Source organism: Schistocerca nitens, chromosome 1 (genome assembly GCF_023898315.1).
Source record: "Schistocerca nitens isolate TAMUIC-IGC-003100 chromosome 1, iqSchNite1.1, whole genome shotgun sequence".
NCBI classification, from domain to species: Eukaryota; Metazoa; Arthropoda; class Insecta; order Orthoptera; family Acrididae; genus Schistocerca; species Schistocerca nitens.
In genome coordinates this window covers 112,667,219-112,694,918 of record NC_064614.1, presented here as the reverse complement: position 1 = coordinate 112,694,918, position 27,700 = coordinate 112,667,219, and the positions used below count along the sequence as shown (strand labels likewise).

General features: G+C 43.4%; 1 protein-coding gene across 1 annotated transcript in view; it reads left to right on the top strand.

Moving 5' to 3' along the window:
* The window catches only part of LOC126256592 (serine-rich adhesin for platelets-like), a 529,214-nt gene that overhangs the window by 442,388 nt on the left and 59,126 nt on the right, over positions 1 to 27,700 (top strand). The window contains exons 3-5 of the mRNA XM_049955534.1: positions 10,593 to 10,751; positions 21,173 to 21,286; positions 24,217 to 24,227. Coding sequence (XP_049811491.1) covers positions 10,593 to 10,751; positions 21,173 to 21,286; positions 24,217 to 24,227 — 284 coding nt within the window. The remainder of the gene's footprint in view (positions 1 to 10,592; positions 10,752 to 21,172; positions 21,287 to 24,216; positions 24,228 to 27,700) is intronic.

Below are 27,700 nucleotides of genomic sequence, written 5' to 3'. Positions count from 1 at the left end.
GAAAGGAAAAAGGAAATGTTTTCCCGCAGCATGACAATGCGTAACCACACACTTCACGTGCCACCGCAGCAGAACTACAGAGGCTGAATCTCACCACCGTACGGCATCCTCCACACAGTCCAGATTTAGCTCCGTCTGACTTCCATCTTTTCCCGATAATGAAAGACGATCTGCGGGAACATCATTGTGCTTCTGATGAAGACGTTGAGAGAATTGTGAGACTGTGGTAGCGAAAACAGAGTGTCAAGTTCTTCCGTGACAGCTTCAGAAAACTTGTTCATCGTTGGCAGAAATGGCTGGTGATTATGTGGAAAAGTGAATATAGGTAATTAAAAATCACATTCTAAGGATTATTTCTGCATTTGGTTTATTAAAATATTCCCATCCAAACCCAATTAACGAAGGTGGAGGCATTACTTTTCATTCAACCCTCGCATTTTGGAAGACAAATGGCGATTTGTAAGAAGCCATGAAAGGAGTTACAATTCCGACTCTGTTAAAAACATGCGTAATACCTATTTTTAAATCATTTTCTTGAACGGAAAACACCTGTGTAGACTATTTTTTTTCCTTTCCATACAGCTTCAAATATTTACCGAAAATTGTGAAAAAAATAATAGAAACCAAAAAATCACCACTCGATATTGCTATTTTGATATCGATATATCGGCGACAAAAACATATCGCTGATGTACCGGGTGGTCAAAAAGTCAGTATAAATTTGAAAACTTAATAAACCACGGAATAGTGTACATAAAGAGGTAAAAATTGACACACATGCTTTGAATGACATGGGGTTTTATTAGAACAAAAAAAGTTCACAAAATGTCCGACAGTTGGCGCTGGACAGCAAAACGTCAGTGGCTGCGCATGACAATTGTGTATAAAAGGAGCTGTAATGAGAGAGAGAATCAGATGCGCCAGCAGTCGCAGCATGTTGACGTTACCTGAAAAGGCGCTTTTAGTGAAGCTGTATTATCAGAATGGGGAATGTGCTAGTTCAGCGTTACGATCCTATCGCCTTAGGAAGGGGATTCGAACTGGTAAAGGTCCGTTGACAAGTGCAGCTGTGGCTAGAATGATTTCGAAGTTCGAAGCCACGGGTTGTTTAGACGATAGACTCCGCAGCGGCCGACCGAGCACAAGGCGTAATGCTACTGACACAGTTCAGGAAGAAATGGAGACTGTAGCGGGTTCGTCTATGCACGGGGAAGTCAGCGCTCGTGCAGTCGCACGTCGCACCGGCATTCCATACACTACTGTTTGGTTGGCACTTGGGCGTACCCTCCGATGCTACCCGTACAAAATGCATCGGCATCAAGAACTGTTACCTGGCGATTTAGTGAAGCGGAGGGCATTTGCGGTGTGGGCGTTTCAAAAGATGGCGGAAGATGACGATTGGTTGAGTAACGTTTTGTGGACCGACGAAGGTCATTTCACGCTCCGAGGGTCTGTCAACGCTCACAACTGCAGAATTTGGGCTACCGAAAATCCTATAACTGTCGTGGAAACTCCATTGCACGACGAAAAAGTCACGGTATGGGTTGGATTTACCACATCTACCGTTATCGGGCCTTTTTCCTTCGAGGAAATGCGTGATTCTGGTTTTGTAGCTGCTACCGTGACGGGTGAGAGGTACGCCGAAATGTTACAGAATCGCATCATCCCCAGCCTGGCTGATAAACACCTGCTGGAACGTACGGTGTTTATGCAGGATGGCACTCCACCCCATATTGATAGACGCGTGAAAGATCTCTCGCGCACGTCGTTTGGTGATGATCGTGTGCTCAGCCGCCACTTTCGTCATGCTTGGCCTCCCACGTCCCCAGACCTCAGTCCGTGCGATTATTGGCTTTGGGGTTACCTGAAGTCGCAAGTGTATCGTGATCGATCGACATCTCTAGGGATGCCTATCCGACGCCAATGCCTCACCATAACTTCGGACATGCTTTACAGTGCTGTTCACAACATTATTCCTCGACTACAGCTATTGTTGAGGAATGATGGTTGGCATATTGAGCATTTCCTGTAAAGAACATCATCTCTGCTTTGTCTTACTTTGTTATGCTAATTATTGCTATTCTGATGAGATGAAGCGCCATCTGAAGGACATTTTTTTAACTTTTGTAATTTTTTGGTTCTAATAAAACCCCATGTCATTGCAAGCATGTGTGTCAGTTTGTACCTCTCTATCTACATTATTCCGTGATTTATTCAGTTTTCAAATTTATACTGACTTTTTGATCACCCGGTATCTATATTTTTGGAAAAATTGTCGATATGTTATGACCAGACCCAGTATGGATGCCCTCGCAGGCGGCAGAGCGAAGTCAGTGCGCGACCTCCACGTGTGACAGGAGTGCTACCCGCTGGACGGGTGCGTGGGAACAGCGCGGCGTTCACGCAGCGGCCGTGGTCCAGCCAGGGCGGTGACGGCGCTGTGTGTGACCTTTCCTCTCCTCTCCTCTGCCCTACTCTGGCCTAGCTGCTCTCGCGTTTCCCCGCCCTGAAACCCGACCCGCCGCCGACAGCTGGGGTCGCGGCCTGGTGTCGGCGCAGTGCACAGCCGACCTCCGGACGTGACGCTTAGGCCTAAGCGGCCGGCTCCCGGAACTGCTTAACCACACTGCTTACTGCTCCTCCCCGTAATCGCGCCGCGGCTGCCGAAACCTGAGGCAGGCACTGCTGCTCGTCATACTTGCCGCGACAGCGACGTGACTACAATGGTTCAAATGGCTCTGAGCACTATGAGACTTGACTTCTGAGGTCATCAGTCCCCTAGAACTCAGAACTACTTAAACCTAACTAACCTAAGGACATCACACACATCCATGCCCGGGGCAGGATTCGAAACCTCGACCCTAGCGGTCGCGCGGTACCAGGCTGTAGCGCCTAGAACCGCACGGCCACTCCGGCCGGCTACAAAGAGTTGACACAGTAGCAGGAACACCTTCAGTGTCGTGTGTACGGCGTATTTCTGAGTTGGCGCTGAAACGTTTCTTTCGTCCGTCTTCAGAGCTTACATCACGTCTCGCAAACTCCCACTAGCGGCTGAAGTTAAAATCCACGCACACTTAATCCCCTTTTACTCGAGCGACTTTCGTGCCTCAATTGACCACTCGTCGAAAGTGTACGTACAGCAACGCCCTGGCTGTCTCGCCCGATGTGAGTGGTTACTTACTTTCACACGTCAGCGCTAAAATTGCGTGTGTTGTGAGAGCTAACTGCTGCGTAGTTTGGCACCAGAACAGGTGAAAACGAGGTTGTGTGGGACCATCCTTTTTAGGAGACGATCGAAATATGGTAACAGAATGTAGCAGCAAGCAGTGCAATCTGCGGTTAGCCAGCCTAGTAGTCCCAAACATAACCCGTGTAGAAGCATTACGGAATTTAAAATTTTAGAAAGCATTTTATAATACACTATGTGATCGAAAGTATCCGGACAGCCCCAGAAACTTACGTTGTTCATATTAGGTGCAGTGTACTGCCACCTACTGCCAGGTACTCAATATCAGGGACCTCAGTAGTTATAAGACGTCGTGAGAGAGCAGATTGGGACGCTCCACGGAACTCACGGACTTCGAACGTGGTCAGGTGATTGGGTGTCACTTGCGTCGTACGTCTGTACGCGAGAATTCCACACTCCTACACATCCCTAGGACCACTGTTTCCGATGTGATAGTGAAGTGGAAACGTGAAGGGACACGTACAGCACAAAAGCGTACAGGCCGACCTCGTCCGTTGACTGACAGAGACCGCCGACAGTTGAAGAGGGTCGTAATGTGTGATAGGCAGACATCTATCCAGACCATCACACAGCAATTCCAAACTGCAACGGGATCCACTGCAAGTACTATGACAGTTAGGCGGGAGGTGAGAAAACTTGGATTTCATGGTCGAGCGGCTGCTCTTAAGCCACACATCACGCCGGTAAATGCCAAACGACGCCCCGGTTGGTGTAAGGAGCGTAAACGTTGGACGATTAAACAGTGAAAAACGTTGTGTGGAGTGACAGATCGCGGTACACAATGTCGCGATCCGATGGCAGGGTGTGGGTATGGCGAATGGCCGGTGAACGTCATCTGCCAGCGTATGTAGTGCCATAGTGCCAACAGTAAAATTCGGAGGCGGTGGTGTTATGGTGTGGTCGTGTTTTCCGTGGACGGGGCTTGCACCCCTTGTTATTCTCCGTGCCACTATCACAGCACAGGCCTACACTGACGTTTTAAGCACCTTCTAGCGTCCCACTGTTGTAGAGCAATTCGGAGATGGCGATTGCATCTTTCAACACGATCGAGCACCTGTTCATATTGCACGGCCTGTGGCGGAGTGGTTACACGACAGTAACATCCCTGTAATGGACTGGTCTGCACAGAGTCCTGACGTGAATTCTACAGGACACCTTTGGGACGTTTTGGAACACCTACTTCGTGCCAGGCCTCACTGACCGACGTCGATGCTGCTTCTCACGTACTCCGTGAATAATGGGCTGACATTCCCCAAGAAACCTCACAGCACCTGACTGAACGTATGCCTGCGATAGTGGAAGCTGTCATCAAGGCTCCAGCATTACCGATGGAGAGCGCCACGAACTTGTAAGGCATTTTCAGCCAGGTGTCCGGATACTTTTGATCACATAGTGTAGGAGCAATGCAGCGATCGGTATAAAATGCTAAAGATCAAATAAAAACAGTGTGGATCGCGTTTTCAGATTTTTATTCGTTAACAACTGGTTTCGGCCCATTCCTCAGACCACGTTCAGTCTTTTCCCCGCCATTATGGCTGCTGGTGGCAGATCTTTAGAAGTAAGGATGAACATTAGAAATGGTCTCCGGGGTACACAGTAATGAAGGACGCACCGCACTGATGTGGGCAGGAAATATGTTACGCCAGTACTGATAAGTGTGGCTCAGTCAGCACCTAGCGTCAATAACACTTCAGTTTAAACATAATTGCGTGTTTGTTCTAGAGGGCAGGTGCACGATGATGAAACATTGAAACTGAGAAAGTCGCAAACATATGGGAATGCCATAAAAAATTCAGACTAACCCCCCACCCCCAGAAATCCAATACCTAATAAAAGATCCCAACGCATTCACAACCAACATATATAGTAAGGTCATACCAACTCCCATCAATGCAGCGCGATAGAGAACGGTTACAGAAATCTTTCTGAAGCTCGAGAAACTACACAGAACTAACATAGATTAGGTTTATTGTCTAAAGGGAGCATCGACTTGTAAACAAAATTCTTTTATTTTTCAGCCTCGGTTGTACTGGAACAAAATACTGTTATCATATCATGACCACTGTGTGAGAAGTTGAAACGATTCACGATGCCAGTTTTGTGAATCGAGGTTGAAAAAAACACAGTAAAAAGAATTTTGTACTACACAGGATCATAAGTCACCAGTGTTGCCAAATTGTGAAGTTACGTGGTTACCAATGAACTGTCGAACAATTGCAATTAATGGCTTGGCAGTCTGGACCATGGGTTCCCGGATTCGATTCCCGGCGGGGTCAGGGATTTTCTCTGCCTCGTGATGACTCGGTGTTGTGTGATGTCCTTAGGTTAGTTAGGTTTAAGTAGTTCTACGTTCTAGGGGACTGATGACCATAGATGTTCAGTCCCATAGTACTCAGAGCCATTTGAACCATTTGGACCATGGCTCCATGTTACTGAAACTACCAGTTACGAAAATTGAGAAAATATGGGAGCTGTCTGCTACAAACGCCTCAAGCAAAGCCACTAACTGTTCAGATGTACCTGTTGCAGCATTCATTCTCTCATCTTCCAAGAAGTAAGACTCCATTACAACTCGCATTGATACGACACACCAAATTGTAACCTTTATGCTGTATAATGGTCATTTGTGCAACTGACGAAAGTTTTCAGATACCCAGTACCTGCAGTTCCGCTTATTTACTTACCCACTGATATCTAAATAAGCCTTATCCTACATGAAAACACTGTCAAAGAAACTCGGGCCGAAATTAAGTTTATCCATAATTTTTCACAGAACTGTTGTGATGTATTAAGGTCTGACGGTTTCAGTTCCTGTGCAACTTGAGTTTTATAAGGGTGCAACTGTGGAGTGTTTGTCAGACGGTTGTTCAGCTTAGGTTTAATGCTCCCATGTGCTTCCTTCCCTATCGTCCTGAATTCCTTCCAATTGCCATCCGAGGTGTTTCAACGTTGCTTGGGGTTAGTTGAGTGTGTTTTCCTCCTGGTGGATTCTTTTTTAGAGCCGAACCTGTCTGCTCAGAATTCTCGAACCATGTCTTCACGGTGTGTTAAAATACCATGCAACTGTGACGTCCTAAATTGTATCGATGTCTTGATTGCTTTGCATCAACAGACGGGCTTTCGCCATCCTTATGAAATTACTTCTTGGCAAATGCATGTTGTCAACCAACTTTGTTTTCCATAATTACTAAACAGAAATGCCGCTATCACCTTTCTACCAGCTCCTCTGTGAGGGGCACGATTAACACTTAGAGTGACACTGGTAAACATATATACCACTGGCCTTGAAAGCTGTTTTTTACCCTATTCACTACGAACAATCGATTGTGTTGATGCTAAGATAACACACAGTAGTTTCTCTTACGAGAATGAATACCATTTCTATGTCTCTTAGTCACTAGGCTTCAGATGTCAGTGAACAATTGCGTAATGCTACGAGTATTTACAGATGGCCTTTGAGGCACTCGTCTTCAGAGATGATTTTGTGTTGGGCAAGGAGTTGTCGCCTGTGGATTTGCTCTTCTGATATATCAACGGTAATTTCAATTAACAGCAACATTTCCTACATCAAAAAATATAACATCAATAGAGGATTCGTTTGTAAGAATTTTTACAGTTAGTTTCCTTCCGCGTCGTACATGAGAGCAAATAAATTTGTTGTTAATTCAGTACCTAGTTACATCCAATTATACTGATTATATGCTGTGAAATGCTTCTGCTAATGCCGAGTGAACGTTGCGGATACTGTAATATTACTTCACAAATTGTCTCGAAACTGTTCGCCACTGAGATAATATAAATTATTTCCGTTAACAGTACACGTGTATGATGATACTGAAAATATGCAACGTGACAAAAACAGCTTTGCACACACTTTAATGTAATAGGCATATCATTTACTAATTTCTGGTTGGATGTTATAGTTAAAAGGATCGTATTGGCATTCGTGAACATTTCTAAAGATCTGTGAAAATGACTTCGTGGGGTTCCATGGCAGATGAATTTCTGGCCGTTGGTGTAATGAAATCCTGGAAGGAGGTTATGGAAGAGCAGAATATTCAGAATTTGGAGACTGATGCAGATGATGCTGCTACTACTTCTACAGTTTCAAACACTACAACAGCATGTTTTTGGTAATGTGCGTAAAACAGTGTCCAGTGGACCAGTGGCTGAAGCGTCTAGTGCAGATGCAGTGGGTAGGGTAGACTGCTTACCTGTGCTCGAAGAAGCATTTCATGAAAGTAGTGGAACTGACTCTGAACTGAAGTGACTGCAGATGTGAATTTAGATGCCCGGTCTAAAGTTGGTTGTGAAGAGCAGTCGTTTAGCAAAAGTCTTTCCCACTGGTATGAATGTTTACCGCCCCATGGTGGACTTAGAAAATGCTTAGTAAATCGATCAGTTTTATTGGTTAATATTCCCAATCAAGCACGTACTGACATGCATTTTGTTGTTCCGCTAGAAATATTGTCTCTAATTTTCAGAGTTTAATTCGTACTACAAATGACGTAAAAGCAATATTATTTCAACCAATGCGCAGTGTCACGCCCCATTTTTCTACAGACTTTGTCCTTGTTTGCGATATTTTATTATTTCCTGGCATCAGAGAAGAAGAGTGTAGAAGGCTGCGAGACCACTGACGATGCGATTACTTATGATTTATCAAAGAAATGCACACATGGTGGAACACAAAACCTAAACGAAAGTTTAAATAATCTCATTTACAAATCCGTCGAACGATAATATTGTAGTAATCTACTGATGTTAAAATTCCTCTTGTGGTTCTTGTCTAATGTTCAATGATGGTAGCATTTGAACAATCAGGATCCCTATGAAGCTAGAATTTGATGGAGCCTGGGAAAGCAGAAAGGTGCAAAGAGTATATAGAGGGTCTATACAAGGGCGATGTACTTGAGGACAATATTCTGGAAATGGAAGAGGATGTAGATGAAGATGAAATGGGAGATATGATACTGCGTGAGGAGTTTGACAGAGCACTGAAAGATCTGAGTCGAAACAAGACCCCGGGAGTAGATAACATTCCATTAGAACTACTGACGGCCTTGGGAGAGCCAGTCCTGACAAAACTCTACCATCTGGTGAGCAAGATGTATGAGACAAGCGAAATACCCTCAGACTTCAAGAAGAATATAATAATTCCAATCCCAAAGAAAGCAGGTGTTGACAGATGTGAAAATTACCGAACAATCAGTTTAATAAGCCACAGCTGCAAAATACCAACGCGAATTCTTTACAGACGAATGGAAAAACTAGTAGAAGCTGACCTCGGGGAAGATCAGTTTGGATTCCGTAGAAATATTGGAACACGTGAGGCGATACTGACCCTATGACTTATCTTAGAAGCTGGAATAAGAAAAGGCAAACCTACGTTTCTAGCATATGTAGACTTAGAGAAAGCTTTTGACAATGTTGACTGGAATACTCTCTTTCAAATTCTGAAGGTGGCAGGGGTAACATACAGGGAGCGAAAGGCTATTTACAATTTGTACAGAAACCAGATGGCAGTTATAAGAGTCGAGGGGCATGAAAGGGAAGCAGTGGTTGGGAAAGGAGTGAGACAGGGTTGTAGCCTCTCCCCGATGTTATTCAATCTGTATATTGAGCAAGCAGTAAAGGAAACAAAAGAAAAGTCTGAGTAGGTATTAAAATCCATGGAGAAGAAATAAAAACTTTGAGGTTCGCCGATGACATTGTAATTCTGTCAGAGGCAGCAAAGGACTTGGAAGAGCCGTTGAACGGAATGGATGGTGTCTTGAAAGGAGGATATAAGAATATAAGATGAACATCAAGAAAAGCAAAACGAGGATAATGGAATGTGGTCAAATTAAGTCGGGTGATGCTGAGGGAATTAGATTTGGAAATGAGACACTTAAAGTAGTAAAGGAGTTTTGCTATTTTGGGAGCAAAATAACTGATGATGGTCGAAGTAGAGAGGATATAAAATGTAGACTGGCAATGACAAGGAAAGCGTTTCTGAAGAAGAGAAATTTGTTAACATCGGGTATAGATTTAAGTGTCAGGAAGTCATTTCTGAAAGTATTTGTATGGAGTGTAGCCATGTATGGAAGTGAAACATGGACGATAACTAGTTTGGACAAGAAGAGAATAGAAGCTTTTGAAACGTGTTGCTACAGAAGAATGCTGAAGATTAGATGGGTAGATCACATAACTAATGAGGAGGTACTGAATAGGATTGGGGAGAAGAGGAGTTTGTGGCACAACTTGACTAGAAGAAGGGATCGGTTGGTAGGACATGTTCTGAGGCATCAAGGGATCACCAATTTAGTATTGGAGGGCAGCTTGGATGGTAAAAATCGGAGAGAGATGGATACACTAAGCAGATTCAAAAGGATGTAGTTTGCAGTAGGTACTGGGAGATGAAGTTTGCACAGGATAGAGTAACATGGAGAGCTGCATCAAACCAGTCTCAGGACTGAAGACCACAACAACAACAGCTTCACTGAATGCCTGCTGAAGAAGACTGATGATGTGCGTATTGCTAGTTCTGAAATGGCAATCAAGGATACTGGCAAAACGGCACGCAAGGAGGATCAGAGTAGATGACGAGAGTTACATGAAGACGAAAAAGATAAATGTGTCGTTATGGTGAATAGTACGGTGCTTTTTTCTGGCATAAATGATAGGAGAATCTATTTTCTGCATTTTCCGCAAGTTTCATTTTTCAGAATATAAGGAACATTTTATGCTGAGCCATTGCATATAAAAACGTGAATTTGCTTCAGACTTTGTACATACTATAACACAACTTCCTGTAGTACAAAATTTTTCAAAGTGCATTACCGTCAAATTTGTGTAAAATTTTGAGGAACAAAAATTGCTGTGTCACACACACAACTTTAAAAAAAAATGTAGAGAGAATTCTAAAACTGATATTAAGAAATTGGTACACCGATTTATTTAACTAATTGCTAAGAATAATCTATCACATTTTTAAAGTCATAAGAAAGTAATCTTTCAGAAAATGTTCATCGTATGATAGTATGTGTTCTAAAAGTATCCAGCAACGTCCTCATCAAATTATTTGCCAGAGATACTGAAAAATTCCAGGTTATAGCCCTGTAACATAATGACAACATGCAGGTTCAATTATATTAGCTTACATGTATCCGTGTGTTTTCTTATACGTCCCACCGTAAAGGATTAATATCCCACCCGGAACACCAGCTTGGGGAGAGGAGAAGTTTTGCAGTTGCCCGTTCACGGATGTCTTTGCTGGATATTCGTGATTGTCTGTACGGTGTAATGTGTGGAGACGTAGCAGCAGCGCGCCTGTGATGACGGCAACCCGGCTCTCGTGTTGCAGCCGGCGGCGGTGGCGGCGCTGCGGCGCTGGACGAGCGCCGAGGCGCTGGGTGACGTCACGGTGCTGCCAGACTGCAGCGTGCGGCTGCCCCCCGCCAGCGACGCCGACGCCGACGAGACGGACCACCGCCTGCCGTCGCCCGAGGAGCAGCTCGCCACGGTAAGCCGACCCACGGTGCCAAAGCCGTTCCTTTCAAGAATAACTATCGCTTTCAGTGGATACTCTCATCCACTGATACGGTCACATAATTGTGCCTCCCCCTCTGTTTTTTTAAGAAAATGTCTTCATTCCTAATTAGCTCTTGCACCCAATATCCTCGATTATTTGCTTATATATTACAACCTCTGTCTTCCCGTACAGTTTTCCCCCCTCTATAGCTCCCTCCAGCACCTCGAGCGTTACCCTCTGTCTTAATACATACCCTACCATTCTGAACACTTCTTCTAGTTAGTGTTTCCTACTTATTCCTTTCCCCTCCGAATCTCCAGAGGACATCCTCATTTTCCTCTCTTACGAGGCAACTTGATTTTCACTAACTTTCTCTATCAAGACATCTCAAACTCTTTGTTTCTTTTCTTATCCGCTTTTCCACAGTCGAGATTTACTTCCAATACAATGCTATGCTCCAGACGTACATTTCAGAAATTTCTTCCTAAAATTAAGGCCTTTGCTTGATACTGTTGAGCTTCTTTTAGTGTAGAATGCTCTCTTTGCCTATGATAGTCTCCTTCTTATATCGTCCTAGCTTCGTGTATCACGCATTGTTTCACTTCCAAGGCATCAACAGAATGTCTTTACCTTGTGTACTTTGTTGTCCCCAATTTTGCTGTTATCTTTATCGCTAATCAGAGTTCTGGTACTCCTCATTACTTCCGTTACTTTTATTCGATTTTTTGCATAAACTGCTGTTTGAAACGAGTTATACAGAAAGAAAAATACATGTCTTATGACCTCGTTACCTGTCACAAGACTACCGTTCTGTATCACTCTGGACTGTTTCTCCTACAGTCTAATACTAGCTATATATTAGAACTACCTATTAAAACTACCCTCCATCTAGTTTTACAGAAAAAACTAACAGTGTTCACTATGGACTAAAAACAATAAAAAGTGATTGAGAAGCAACTGAGAGGATGGAAAAAAGATATTTAAAATTTATGACTTTTCACAACTCGTTATCAGTCACATCCGATAATGATCATTAAGTGATAGAAACTAGTAACCATTCGTGTCAACTTGCGATTGAGGCTGTTAAAATATGCTGACAGAAAATAAAATCGCAACGCCGAAAAATAATTAAAAATAGCAATGAAACGTCGGGAATATATTTATGTAGGTAACATATTTAAATGATTAACACTGCAATGTCACAGTTTAATTTAAGCTCGAGATAAGCCTTTGCAAATGTAAAATTCTCGTCCATAAATAACCGGTTTAACTTCCAGAATGCAAAAGTGCTTGCATTGTGTTGTACAGTTCCCAGATGTCAGTTTCTTGAATGAAGTTCCACCCCTGTTACACTTTTATGGTCAATACAGGGACGGTTAAAGCTGTTTATGGATGGCGCTCAAGTTGTCGTCCGATAATGTCCTATATGTGCTCGATTGAAGACATATCTGGTGATCGAGAATGTCAAGGCAACATGTCGAGATTATGTAGGACATGTTGGGTTACAACAGCGGTATGTGGTCGAGTGTTATCCTGTTGGAAACCACCCCCTGGAATGCTGATTATGAATGGCAACGCAACAGCGAGAATCACCATGTTGACATACAAATTTACACGCAGGATGCGTGGGATAAACACGGAAGTGCTTCTGTGGTTGTTGTTGTTGTTGTCTTCAGTCCTGAGACTGGTTTGATGCAGCTCTCCATGCTACTCTATCCTGTGCAAGCTTCTTCATCTCCCAGTACCTACTGCAACCTACATCCTTCTGAATCTGCTTAGTGTATTCATCTCTTGGTCTCCCCCTACGATTTTTACCCTCCACGATGCCTTCCAATACTAAATTGGTAATCCCTTGATGCCTCAGAACGTGTCCTACCAAACGATCCCTTGTTCTGGTCAAGTTGTGCCACAAACTCCTCTTCTCCCCAATCCTATTCAGTACCTCCTCATTAGTTATGTGATCTACCCATCTAATCTTCGGCATTCTTCTGTAGCACCACATTTCGAAAGCTTCTATTCTCTTCTTGTCCAAACTATTTACCGTCCATGTTTCACTTCCATACATGGCTACACTCCATACAAATACTTTCAGAAATGACTTCCTGACACTTAAATCTATACTCGATGTTAACAAATTTCTCTTCTTCAGAAACGCTTTCCTTGCCATTGCCAGTCTACATTTTATATCCTCTCTACTTCGACCATCATCGGTTATTTTGCTCCCCAAATAGCAAAACTCCTTTACTACTTTAAGTGTCTCATTTCCTAATCTAATACCCTCAACATCACCCGACTTAATTCGACTACATTCCATTATCCTAATTTTGCTTTTGTTGATGTTCATCTTATATCCTCCCTTCAAGACACCATCCATTCCGTTCAACAGCTCTTCCAAGTCCTTTGCTGTCTCTGACAGAATTACAATGTCATCGGCGAACCTCAAAGTTTTTATTTCTTCTCCATGGAATTTAATAACGACTCCGAATTTTTCTTTTGTTTCCTTTACTGCTTGCTCAATATACAGATTGAATAACATCGGGGAGAGGCTACAACCCTGTCTTACTCCCTTCCCAACCGCTGCTTCCGTTTCATGTCCCTCGACTCATATAACTGCCATCTGGTTTCTGTACAAATTGTAAATAGCCTTTCGCTCCCTGTATTTTACCCCTGCCACCTTTAGAATTTGAAAGAGAGTATTCCAGTCAACATTGTCAAAAGCTTTCTCTAAGTCTACAAATGCTAGAAACGTAGGTTTGCCTTTCCTTAATCTTTCTTCTAAGGTAAGTCGTAATGTCAGTATTGCTTCACGTGTTCCAGTATTTCTACGGAATCCAAACTGATCTTCCCCGAGGCCGGCTTCTACTAGTTTTTCCATTCGTCTGTAAAGAATTCGTGTTAGTATTTTGCAGCTGTGGCTTATTAAACTGATTGTCCGGTAATTTTCACATCTGTCAACACCTGCTTTCTTTGGGATTGGAATTATTATATTCTTCTTGAAGTCTGAGGGTATTTCACCTGTTTCATACATCTTGCTCACCAGATGGTAGAGTTTTGTCAGGACAGGCTCACCCAAGGCCGTCAGTAGTTCCAATGGAATGTTGTCTACTCCGGGGGCCTTGTCTCGACTCAGGTCTTTCAGTGCTCTGTCAAACTCTTCAGCTGTATCGTATTTCCCATTTCATCTTCATCTACATCCTCTTCCATTTCCATAATATTGTCCTCAAGTACATCGCCCTTGTATAGACCCTCTATATACTCTTTCCACCTTTCTGCTTTCCCTTCTTTGCTTAGAACTGGGTTTCCATCTGAGCTCTTGATGTTCATACAAGTGGTTCTCTTATCTCCAAAGGTCTCTTTAATTTTCCTGTAGGCAGGATCTATCTTACCCCTAGTGAGAAAAGCCTCTGCTGTCATACAAAATAGAACCCCAGACTGTAACTTTTAGTGTAGGACCAGGTGTCTAGCAGGCAGACAGGTTCGCTGCTGATCCTCAATTGGTCTCCTTCTAACCAACACAAAACCATCACTGCCACCAAGGTAGAAGCAGCTTTCATCGGAAAACACAACAGACCTCCACCCTGCCCTCCAGTGAGCTCCCGCTTGACGAGACTGAAATCGCGAGAAGCTGTGGTTTGTGGTCAGTGGAATGCACACTACTGAGCGTCTGGCTCAGAGCTGTCTTTGAAGTAACCGATTTGTAACAGTTCGTTGTGTGACTGTGACGCCAGCTGCTGCTCAGATTGCTGCTGCAGATGCAGTCGATGCACCAGGGCCATACGCCGAATGCGATTCTCTTCCCTCTCGGTGGTGCCACATGGCCGTCCGGAGCCCGGTCTCCTTGCGACAGTACGTTCTCGTGACTACCGCTGCCAGAAATCCTTTACAATGGCTACACTGCAGCCAAGTCTTTCTGCAGTATCGCAGAAGGAACATCCATCTTCTCGTAGCCCTGTTACACAACCTCGTTCAAACTCAATGAGATCTTAATAATGGCGTCTTTGTCGCCTTAAATGCATTCTTGACTCACATCAACTTACCACGTCCAGTCTCAAAGGTCACTAACGCTCGTGACCATTACAGCATGTATTTAAAGTAAACCTGATTTGTATCCCCATAGTGGTGCTACTACCGCCTCTCTTATGTGATTGGCGCAAAATTTGAATAGACATCATCTTTCAGATGTAGGAATACGCTTGCCAATTTTCGTGTATGTCGCACAACTCCTTTTTGCTATTGCGTTTTTTTTTTCGTCAGTATAAATATATTTCTAAATATACTTTTCACGCAAATGTGGAGTAGTCGACAAGTAGTAGGCAGTTTTTGTTTTGTTTTAGTAAGCTATAGGGAGGGACGGGTAATATACAATATGTACAAGAGCCAAGAAGGAATAATAAGAGTGGACGACCAAGAACGAAGTGCTCGGATTAAAAAGGGTGTAAGACCGGGATGTAGTCTTTCCCCCTACTGTTCAATCTGTACATCGAAGAAGCAATGATGGAAATTAAAGAAAGGTTCAGGAGTTGAATTAAAATTCAAGGTGGAAGGATATCAATGATAAGATTCGCTGTGACATTGCTATCCTGAGTGAAAGTGAAGAAGAACTACGTGATCTGCTGAACGGAATGAACAATCTGATGACTACAGAATGTCCACTGAGAGTAAATCGAAGAAAGACGAAACTAATGAGAAGTAGCAGAAATGAGAACAGCGAGAAACTTAACATCCGGACTGATGGTCACGGAGTAGATGAAGTTAAGAAATTAAGCTACGTAGGCAGTAAAATAAGCCAATGACGGACGGAGCAAGGAGGACATCAGAAGCAGACTAGAAATGGCAAAAAGGGCACTCCTGGTCAAGAGAAGTCTACTAGAATCAAACATAGCCCTTAATTTGAGGAAGAAATTTATGAGAACGTACGTTTGGAGTACAGTATTGTATGGTAGTGAAATATGGACTGTGGGAAAACCAGAAGAGAATCGAAGCATTTGAGATGTGGTGCTACAGACGAATGTTGAAAATTAGGCGGACCGATAAGATAAGAGGAAATTCTGTGCAGAACCGGAGAGGAAGGGAATATCTGGCAAACACTGATAAGGAGAAGGGACGGGATGATAGGATATCTGTTAAGACATGAGGGAATGACTTCCATGGTAGTAGAGGGAACTGTAGAGGGAAAACACTGTAGAGGAAGACAGAGACTGGAATACATGCAGCAAATAATTGAGGATGTAAATTGCAAGTGCTACTCTGAGATGAAGAGGTTGGCACCGGAGAGGAATTCGTGGCGGGCCGCATCAAACCAGTCAGAAGACTAATGAACAAACAAGAAAAAAAGTAATCTCAAGTAATTTCAGTGGCTGGGGTACTCTACATCCAGTTTCCGGCACTAAATTTAGGAGCCTGCCCGCCCAAGTAGCAATGTTTGTTAAAGTGCAGCGTCTAGGACGGGGAGGTGCACTCGTGTTTCTGTCCCGATTTCTCCTCAGTCCATGTTTCATTCCATATAATGGTGTGCTCCAAACGTACATTCTCAGAAATGTCTTTCCCAAATTAAGGCCCATGTTTGATGCTAGCAGACTTCTCTTGGCCAGGAATGCCCTTTTTACATGTGCTAGTCTGATTTTTATGCCGTCCTTGCTCTTTCCATCATGAGTTGTTACGCTGCCCAGGTAGCAGAGTTCCTTAACTTCGTCTACTTCGTGATCCGTAGCTTTGATAAGTTTCTCTCTGTTCCGATTTCCGCTACTTCTCATTATTTTCTTCTTTCTTCGGTTTATTCTCAGTCCATATCCTGTAGTCATTAAACTGTTCATTCCATTCAGCAGATCCTGTACTTATTTTTCGCTTTCACTAAGGATAGCAATATCATCAGTGTATCTTATCGTTGATATCCTTTCACCTTGATTTTTAATCCCACTCTTGAACCTTTCTTTTATTTCCGTCATTGCTTCTTCAATGTATAGATGTTCAATCTAGAGGCGAAAACCCACATCCCTGTCTTACTCCCTTTTTAATCAGAACACTTGGTTCTCGGTCTTAAAGACGTACTGTTCCCTCTTGTTTCTTGTATACAGCGTGAGTCACTAACTATTGCACCATAGAATAACTCCGAAAGTGTAATAGTAGCTGAAACGTTTGTGGTACAAATGTTGCTTGGGACAAGGGGGCCATAATACGACGTTGGTTTTTTGTTGCTAGGGGGGTCGCGTCAGAGATACGGTCAACTTCGTTTCATTTTTCAAATGGGATGCTATAGTTTGGTACTTACTTTCTAATAGCGGCTGTCGAGACGATCCAATAATGTGTAACAGTAAGATCTTTGAAGGCCAGCGAAGGTCAGAAAGGTGGCATGAACGTCCATTTACAGAAGGCGTTCGAAGTGATGACCATTGGTATCAATGCAGTGCTGCAATCTTCTTATCATGCATTGAGTGGTATTCCTTACCACTTCGGCACGTATCGAAGCACATGTTCTGACAATTCTCTTTCGTATATCTTGCAAATAGTAAATATTCGCGGAACACGGCGTATCCATCTAAAGTGCCATTGATACGAGGTGCATTCAACTACTCACCCGAAATCGATGAAACTGGCGTTACTTCTCGACGTAATCGCCCTGCAGACGTACACATTTTCAACAACGCTGACACCATGATTCCATGGCAGCGGCGAAGGCTTCTTTAGGAGTCTGTTTTGACCACTGGAAAATCGCTGAGGCAATAGCAGCACGGCTAGTGAATGTGCGGCCACGGAGAGTGTCTTTCATTGTTGGAAAAAGCCAAAAGTCACTAGGAGCCACGTCAGGTGAGTAGGGAGCATGAGGAATCACTTCAAAGTTGTTATCACGAAGAAACTGTTGCGTAACGTTAGCTCGATGTGCGGGTGCGTTGTCTTGGTGAAACAGCACACGCGCAGCCCTTCCCGGACGTTTTTGTTCAGTGCAGGAAGGAATTTGTTCTTCAAAACATTGTCGTACGATTCACCTGTTACCGTAGTGCCCTTTGGAACGCAATGGGTAAGGATTACGCCCTCGCTGTCCCAGAACATGGACACCATCATTTTTTCAGCACTGGCGGTTACCCGAAATTTTTTTGGTGGCGGTGAATCTGTGTGCTTCCATTGAGCTGACTGGCGCTTTGTTTCTGGATTGAAAAATGGCATCCACGTCTCATCCATTGTCACAACCGATAAAAAGAAAGTCCCATTCATGCTGTCGTTCCGCGTCAACATTGCTTGGCAACATGCCACACGGGCAGCCGTGTGGTCATCTGTCAGCATTCGTGGCACCCACCTGGATGACACTTTTCGCATTTTCAGGTCGTCATGCAGGATTGTGTGCACAGAACCCACGGAAATGCCAACTCTGGAGGCGATCTGTTCAACAGTCATTCGGCGATCCCCCAAAACAATTCTCTCCACTTTCTCGATCATGTCGTCAGACCGGCTTGTGCGAGCCCGAGGTTGTTTCGGTTTGTTGTCACACGATGTTCTGCCTTCATTAAACTGTCGCACCCACGAACACACTTTCGACACATCCATAACTCCATCACCACATGTCTCCTTCAACTGTCGATGAATTTCAATTGGTTTCACACTGCGCAAATTCAGAAAACGAATGATTGCACGCTGTTCAAGTAAGGAAAACGTCGCCATTTTAAGTATTTAAAACAGTTCTCATTCTCGCCGCTGGCGGTAAAATTCCACCTGCCGTACGGTGCTGCCATCTCTGGGACGTATTGACGATGAACGCGGCCTCATTTTAAAACAATGCGCATGTTTCTATCTCTTTCCAGTCCGGAGAAAAAAAATCGGAGGCCTTAGAACTTGAATGCACCTCGTATGTAAACACCAGTCGACGGTTTCGCAATAGAACACTAATAGGAACGGTAAGACTAGTATCGTCGAATCAGGCGAATATGAATGATGTATTTCTTCGAAGAACAAGTCGATATCATCTCATTTACGGAGAATGCCAGCAAAATTCAGTGAGAACTAGAGACGATGAAAGATATCCTCAACGTCCTCACCCTACACGTCGTACATTTAAATATGTGTATGATAAATAGAGAACAACTGGGTCTATAACGCATCGGAATCATATTCGCCAAAGGAAAGTTACTAAGAGGAAACGGAAATTGGTACTCTTGCCACTGTGGCTCGAGATCCTTGTGTTGGTTCGCATCAGATCGCAAATGAATCTGGCATCAGCCAGAGTAGTGTTATTCCTGTTCTGCACCACAATAAGTATCATCCTTATCATATCAGTCTCCACAAAGAATTAACTGGTTCGGATTGTATGTGTCGCACTTAATTCTGCCGATGGGCTCAACTTCAGATTTATTTGATTTTATTTACTGACGAGGCTATATTCATGAACCATGGAAATGTTAATTTGCATAACATGCATTATTGGGCAACTGAAAATCCATGTTGGCTGCGACAAATTGCACATCAAAAACCGTGGTCGGTGAATGTATGGTGTGGTATTCTGGAGGACAGAATTATAGGCCCCTATTTCATCGAAGGAAATCTTAATGGTAGGAAGTACACCACGTTCCTGCTAGAAACATTACGTCTGTTATTGGAAGAAATACCTTTAGGAACAAGGAACAGAATGTGGTATCAACACGATGGGTTTCCGGCACATTTTTCGCTGACGGCTAGAAATGAGTTGCAGAGATACTTCCAAGTCGTTGGATTGGACGCGGAGGAGATATGTCGTGGCCGGCTCGTTCACCAGACTTGACGCCTCTGGATTTTTTCTTGTGGGGATTCGTAAAAGACATTGTTTATATTGACGTTCTAACTACACCTGACGATATGCGAGAGAGAACTGTCAAAGCATGTGCTTCGATAAGTGCCGAAGTGATATGGAATATCACTCAATCCATAACAAGAATATTGCATCACTTCGAACACCTTCTGTAAATGGCCGTTCATGCCACCTTTGCGACCTTCGTTACCCTTCAAAGACGTTACTGTTACACATCATTGGATTCGTCTCGATAGCCGCTATCAGAAAATAAGTACCAAATTATAGCATCCCATTTAAAAAAAACAAAGCTGATCTTCATATCTCTGAAGCGACCCCACCTAGCAACAAAAAACCAACGTCGTATTATGGCCTCCGTTGTTCCATGCAACTTTTGCCGCACAAACTTTTCAGCTCCTATCATACCGGGTGATCAAAAAGTCAGTATAAATTTGAAAACTGAATAAATCACGGAATAATGTAGATAGAGAGGTAAAAATTGACACACATGCTTGGAATAAACAAAAAAAAAAAAAAACACCCCATATTGCTAGACGCGTGAATGATCTCCTGCGCGCGTCGTTTGGTGATGATCGTGTGCTCAGCCGCCACTTTCGTCATGCTTGGCCTCCCAGGTCCACAGACCTCAGTCCGTGCGATTTTTGGCTTTGGGGTTACCTGAAGTCGCAGGTGTATCGTGATCGACCGACATCTCTAGGGATGCTGAAAGACAACATCCGACGCCAATGCCTCACCATAACTCCGGACATGCTTTACAGTGCTGTTCATAACATTATTCCTCTACTACAGCTATTGTTGAGGAATGATGGTGCACATATTGAGCATTTCCTGTAAAGAACTTCATCTTTGCTTTGTCTTACTTTGTGATACTAATTATTGCTATTCTGATGAGATGAAGCGCCATCTGTCGGACATTTTTTGAACGTTTGTATTTTTTTGGTTCTAATAAAACCCCATGTCATTCCAAGTATGTGTGTCAATTTGTGCCTCTCAATCTACATTATTCCGTGATTTATTCAGTTTTCAAATTTATACTGACTTTTTGATCACCCGGTACTTTCGGAGTTATTCTTGGTGGCAATAGTTAGTGAATCGCCCTGTATACTATATACTACCCGTCTTTCCCTATAGATAACGCCTATTTTTCTCAGAATTTCGAACATCTTGCACCATTTTACACTGCTTAACGCTTTTCACAAGTCGACAAATCCTAAGTACGTGTCTTCATTTTTCTTTAGACTCGCTTCCAGAATGAACTGCAACGTCAGAACTGCCTCTCTTCCTAAAGCCAAACTGATCGTCATCAAAAAGATCCTCAACTTTCTTTTCCATTTTTCTGTATGTTATTCTCGTCAGCAGATCTTAGTACTTGACGAAAATTTCTGCTGGATATCTCCAGCCTTCTTGAGAAAAATGGATATTAATAGACGGGCAACGAAGTGATCCTATCTGCGTTCCGTTTCCACCGTCTGAATGACTGAACAGTAACAAGTGGGTAAAGTGTTACATAGGCTTCGCCATATCGTTGGTATTTTTTTGACAAAAATGAGCGCTCGTCGCCTTTGCCGACCCTGACCTGCCTCGCTGACGGCCGCGACCTGGGTGCACCGGCAGTGACGTGCGCCGTGCTACTCCACAGGTGGCGCTGAGGTTCCCGGGCCACATGGTCGCCGTGGACGTGTCGGGGCGCGCCTTCCAGCGCATGTCGCTGGTCCGCAGATCGCAGCAGCTGGGCCCGGGGGCGGGCCGGGAGGCGGCCGGGGGCGGCGGCGGCGGAGGGGGCGGCGGGGGCCGGGCGCGCCGCTCCAGGCACAAGCGCCGCAACACGCTCGCCGGCACAGACCGCCGCGAGATCCGGCAGGCGCTCGCCAGGTGGGTACCTAACACCTCTGATCGGTTGTTGCTACGACAGCTGTCCTATAAACAGCTAGAGTGTTGTATGAGCTAGCTCTATCGCGGTACTCTGGATTGGTAGTTTTGTTAAATTCTATATTTACAGTGATTAATCAAAAAAATAAATACTGAATACTGCAATTTTTTGTATTTGGGGAACAAAATAACTGATGATGGTCGAAGTAGAGAAGATATAAAATGTATACTGGCAATGGCAAGGAAAGCGTTTCTGAAGAAGAGAAATTTGTTAACATCGAGTACAGATTTAAGTGTCAGGAAGTCGTTTCTGAAAGCATTTGCATGGAGTGTAGCCATGTAGGGAAGTGAAACATGGACGATAAATAGTTTGGACAAGAAGAGAATAGAACCTTTCCAAATGTGGTGCTGCAGAAGAATGCTGAAGATTAGATGGGTAGATCACATAACTAATGAGGAGATATTGAATAGAATTGGGGAGAAGAGGAGTTTGTGGCACAACTTTGACTAGAAGAAGGGATCGGTTGGTAGGACATGTTCTGAGGCATCAAGGGATCACAAATTTAGCATTGGAGGGCAGCGTGGAGGGTAGAAATCGTAGAGGGAGACCAAGAGATGAATACACTAAGCAGATTCAGAAGGCTATAGGTTGCAGTAAGTACTGGGAGATGAAGAAGCTTGCACAGGATAGGGTAGCATGGAGAGCTGCATCAAACCAGTCTCAGGACTGAAGACCACAACAACAACAACAACAACAACACTGCAATATTATTTACTCTGTTAAATATTGTGGGCTAGCATGAGACTCCGAAATAACTCAATACCACCATAACATACGTACGGACCTCTGCTATTCCGAAGTACGCACGAAATAATATTTTATACACAGCGCACAACTCACCGCCTTCTAACAGATAGTTCGCGTGAGCGCTGCTATTATCGAGAGAAAATATGCATGCTTTTACGCAAACTGTAATGATTAATTTGGTTCTCAGGGGTTACTGGTCATTTATGTACCAACTTTCACAAAGAAACTGAGATACTTTTTATACTTATGAAACTGAATGTTTTTCTTTATTTACTATTGGTTATCTGCAAGGCAAAAACTGAGGAGAATCTCATCTGCCGTTAAGCGGCCAATCTTAAACATACCGAACTCATTCAGTACGAAAACATTAATGAATGGAATTTGTCTTTACTAGCTTTGAAACTATTAAAAGATTAAAATAGAGAAGTCTTCCGCATTTACATTTAATATTACACACTGAATTTGTAACTAGAAAATATCATCATCGTAATGGCCGACCAAATACTACTAGGGAAAGTGTGTTTCCCGCAACACGAAACCGGCCGGTGTAGCCGAGCGGTTCTGGGCGCTTCAGTCTGGAACTGCGCGACCGCTACGGTCGCAGGTTCGAATCCTGCCTCGGGCATGGATGTGTGTGATGTCCTTAGGTTTAAGTAGTTTTGGGTTCAAAATGGTTCAAATGGCTCTGTACACTATGGGACTTAACTTCTGAGGTCATCAGTCCCATGGAACTTAGAACTACCTAAACTTAACTAATCGAAGGACATAACAAATATCCATGCCCGAGGCAGGATTCGAACCTGCGACCGTAGCGATAGCGCGGTTCCAGACTGTAGCGCCTAGAACCGCTCGGCAGTTCTTAGTTCTAGGGGACTGATGACCTCAGATGTTATGTCCCATAGTGCTCAGAGCCATTTGAACCATTTGAACGCAACACGAAGTTCTGAAATAGAGTTATTAATTATAATTAATGGTGGCTATTATGGGAGGTGCTCACTATTTAATTAACCAACACTTTCTAAAAACAATTGGACATACATTCTAATAACTTACATACAGTCTTACATTAAATACCAGACTGTTTTACACTGGCGGCCTTCCTCTAGACGAAACAAACTAGGAAAGAAAAAAATCTGCCCCCCAAAAAATTATCTCTGTTGTTCATCTACGTTGCACAGATCCTATATACAAAAAGGCTATTTGTTAAACGCGTCACTGTTTGCGAGCTTTACAGAAAATAAACTACACTTTTTAATATTTGATATTCATAGCGCACACGGACGTAGTCTTCCATATTTTTTATCACACAAAAAAAACCTTTTCAATTTTTCTCGAAATGTCAATTTACGTGACGTTCCGTCACAGCTGACAGCTTCTGTTGCCTCAGACTGCAACGCAAGTTGGTTACTTGCTGACAATGCATGCAGCCCGTACTCTTACGACCAGCTGTCGTTGTGTCTGCAAACATCGTGCTTAAATTACAGTGCACAACAGAATGTCCGAAGCCAGCAGTGAAAGATTTCAGCCTGTTATAATTTTGCAAACTGAACTCACAAGGGGACACACAGCAATCAGATTTTTATAATATTTTTATGTTTATGCTAAGTGAAATCAGCACAGTTAACTGTTGGATGGGGGAAACAGGCAAAAAAAAAGTAAACAGACTTATATTTCCAACACCATTCACAAGTAAATAACGAAGTTCAATAAATATATATTTTAAAGAATTAATTTACACACCGCTAATAATAAAATTACTTAAATCTCGATTGCAAAAAAATTGAAAAAAAAAGAAAGTCCGAACAAGATGGAACAACCGGCGGATCCAGTCGCCGTAACAGGACCACACAACAGGCGCCACAGGCTCGGACAGAAAGGTAGTTAACAATCAATCACTACACCAGAGTATAATTTAGGATTACATTTCAAATATGAACAAAGTCTCAGTAATATTGCCCCTTTTTTATCAAAGCTAAATCACCCTAAAATCTTAAATCGTGGTACAGTACGGAATAACGTAAGTATAAAAAGTTTTCAATATTGAACATGTCCGAGTATAAACGGCCACGAATAATTTAATCCTTGAAATATTCATTGTCTTTAGAAAATTCCAATAAGCTTTCAGGAGGCTGCCAGTTTCAACAGCACCAACCATAAGACATGTATTACAAATAGTTAAAAACGGTTAAGTTCAAATACTTGCTCGAGGTTATTGTTATTGGAAATTTGTGGTAAGGACTATGGGACCAAACTGCTGAGGTCATCGGTCCCTAGGCTAACACACTACTTAAACTAACTTACGCTAAGGACAAAACACACACACACACACACACACACATAGACACACCCACACACACACACACACACACACACACGAGGGAAGACTCGAAACTCCGACGGGAGGAGCCGCACTATTGATATTACTATAGTGTTTTCAGAACGGCCACGGTCAGCTAAGCAGTAAAACTTTTATTTTCTTATGTAAGAAAATGTAACACCTACAGCCGTACTTATTATGTCTATTATTGTATGACTACCACTTTCGGTGCTTCGGTGCATCATCTTCAAGCCTTAGCTGATGCCGAGAGGGTTAATACCAGCCATATACACGATGTGTCAGAGGTCAATATCTATAACTATTCTTCGCAGATTATCTGTAACCGCAATGTCGTCTCTCCAACCAAGCACTCCGTCTTCAGGCCACAAGTGGCCCATCGGGACCTGTCCAAAATACTTGTCATTTCCTTCTTACCTCCCTTTCGAAGACTGCTAATTACACTCCAGAATGGTTTTCCAGCAGCTTGACCCATAGTCTCCAACCTGTTTCCAAAGTCTTCCCAAGATTTCTTCTTGGATGCTGCAATTATCTGTTTGACTTTGTTTCTTTCTTCAACATAACTTTCTCTGTCTACCTGAGTTGTAGTATGTAGCCATTTTTGATACGCCTTCTTTTTCCTTTTACAGGCTGCCTTGACTGTGTCATTCCACCAAGCTGTTTGCTTCATCCTACTTTTACACACTACTGTTCCAAGACATTCTTTAGCCACTTCTAGTACTGTGTCCCTGTACCTTGTCTATTCCTTTTCCAATGACTGTAATTGACTACATTCAACTAACTGGTAGCTTTCTGAGATCGCTGTTATGTACTTGTGCCTGATTTCCTTATCCTGAAGTTTCTCCACTCTTATCCTCCTACATATGGACCTGACCTCCTGCACTTTCGGCCTGACAATCCCAATTTCACTGCAGATTAAATAATGATCAGTGTCATCAAATAATCCCCTGAATACACGTGTGTCCCTCACAGCCTTCCTGAATTCCTGATCTGTTATTATATAGTCAATGACAGATCTGGTTCCCCTGCCTTCCCAAGTATACCGGTGAATGTTCTTATGTTTAAAAAAGGAGTTTGTGATTACTAAGTCCATACTGGCACAGAAATCCAAGAGTTGTTTCCCATTCCTGTCGGCCTCCATATCGTCTCCAAATTTACCCCCGGGTTCCCGGGTTCGATTCCCGGCGGGGTCAGGGATTTTCTCTGCCTCGTGATGACTGGGTGTTGTCTGATGTCCTTAGGTTAGTTAGGTTTAAGTAGTTCTAAGTTCTAGGGGACTGATGACCGTAGATGTTAAGTCCCATAGTGCTCAGAGCCATTTGTCCATTTTTTGTCCAAATTTACCCATGACCCTTTCATACCCTTCTGTTCGATTTCCAATCCTGGCGTTAAAATCACCCATGAGCAGAACACTGCCCTTGTCCTTTACTCTAACAACTACATCACTGAGTGCCTCATAAAAACTATCCATCTTATCTTGATCTGTCCCTTCACAATGCGAATATACTGACACAATCCTAATTTTATTGCTAGACACTGTCAAATCTATCCACATCAGTCGTTCGTTTACATACCTTATTGCAACTACGCCGGGTTCCATTTCTTTCCTGATGTAAAGCCCTACACCCCATTGTGCGATTCCTGCTTTGACTCCTGACAGGTAGACCTTGTATTCTCCCACTTCCTCTTCTTTCTCACCCCTTACCCGAAAGTCACTAACAGCTAAAACGTCCAGCCCCATCTTACTTGCAGCCTCTGCCAGCTCTACCTTCTTCCCAGAGTAGCCCCCATTGATATTAATAGCTCCCCGTCTCATTACCATTTGTTTGCCAAGTCGTATCTTATGAGTCCCTGGTTTGTCAGTTAGAGGTGGGACTCCGTTACCTCCAAAGGTCCGAGGCATTTTGCTCTGATTGTTGCCAGCATCATATTTAAAGTACCAGGGAAGCAGGTTGCTAGCCTTACTTGTCCCGAGTCCCATTGGGTTTTACCCCTAACGGTTGAGGGACTAACCGGTGGATTTGGTAGTCTATGCCGTATGAGCACAAAGGTGACCACGACTCAGAATATGTCCGAGATGCCCAGCCTTATTCCAAAGTAACTGGTATCCCGACTGTCGGGACCACTTAATTGGCCACTCATACGTTGCCCGTGGTTCATGAACTAGGACATGACTACAGGAACCCACACCATGAACCACATAGCTGGTAATGTACTATGAAATGTATTTTGGTGCGGCCTTCTCGGGATGTTATTTCTTTTCACCTCTCGATAAGATCAGAGCAGTTTCAAAGCTTTTTAATAAAGTTCTTCGCCTGAAGATAAAAATAGACATCGCAAGGTTGCATTCCAAGTTAGGATTCCCTTTCCTAACTTGGAAATTTATTTGCAATCCTAAATTTTCCTTTGCCTTTTATGAAAGTCTTAATTAATACAATACACCGGGCGTTGTTTCGATTTATTTGCAATGGAAGTAAAGTAAAAACTGAAAATAGTAAACAAAAATTTCTGCGCAGGGGCTCAAACCCATCACCCTCGTATTACCGTTCTGCACTCTTACCGCTGCCCTATCCGCTGCCTGTAGGCTAAGCTAACGTAATTTCCTCACACCTCGCCCGATCCGCGCCAAAAATGGTGTTTTTTTTTTTTTGTACATGTGGTTGTTAGACGAGACGTCGGACGTCTTTGGGAAAACTCAACAATATTTCGTCGGCGCAACTGGCCGACATCTTCAGGTGCGGCGAACACACTTTGGAGTTTTCACAACGACATCCGACGTCTCATCCGAGAACCATATTTACAACTAGTCCGTCGGGAAAACGTCAAGCAACACATGGTATTTCTTTCTTTCTTTCCTTTTTTTTAACGCTTGACCATCTGGAGCACCCACTTCTGTCATTTTCATTTCTGGAGAGGCCTTGCATACATCATAAATTTGGTCGAATCGGTAAGGTTCGTAGGCGCGGTCTCCTAAGGAGCCACAGAACGGCAAAAAAAGAAAAAGAAACACAAATTTCTTCTTGTCCTGCTAGGGGGGCCTTCTCTTACGTGTCTTCGGTGAAGTGGCTTGCGAAACTTGTCGGATGGGATAGTCGTTTGTCCTTAAACACTCTGCCCAAGTAGCTCAGTTCCTTCAGCAGGTTTTCAGCATCTGA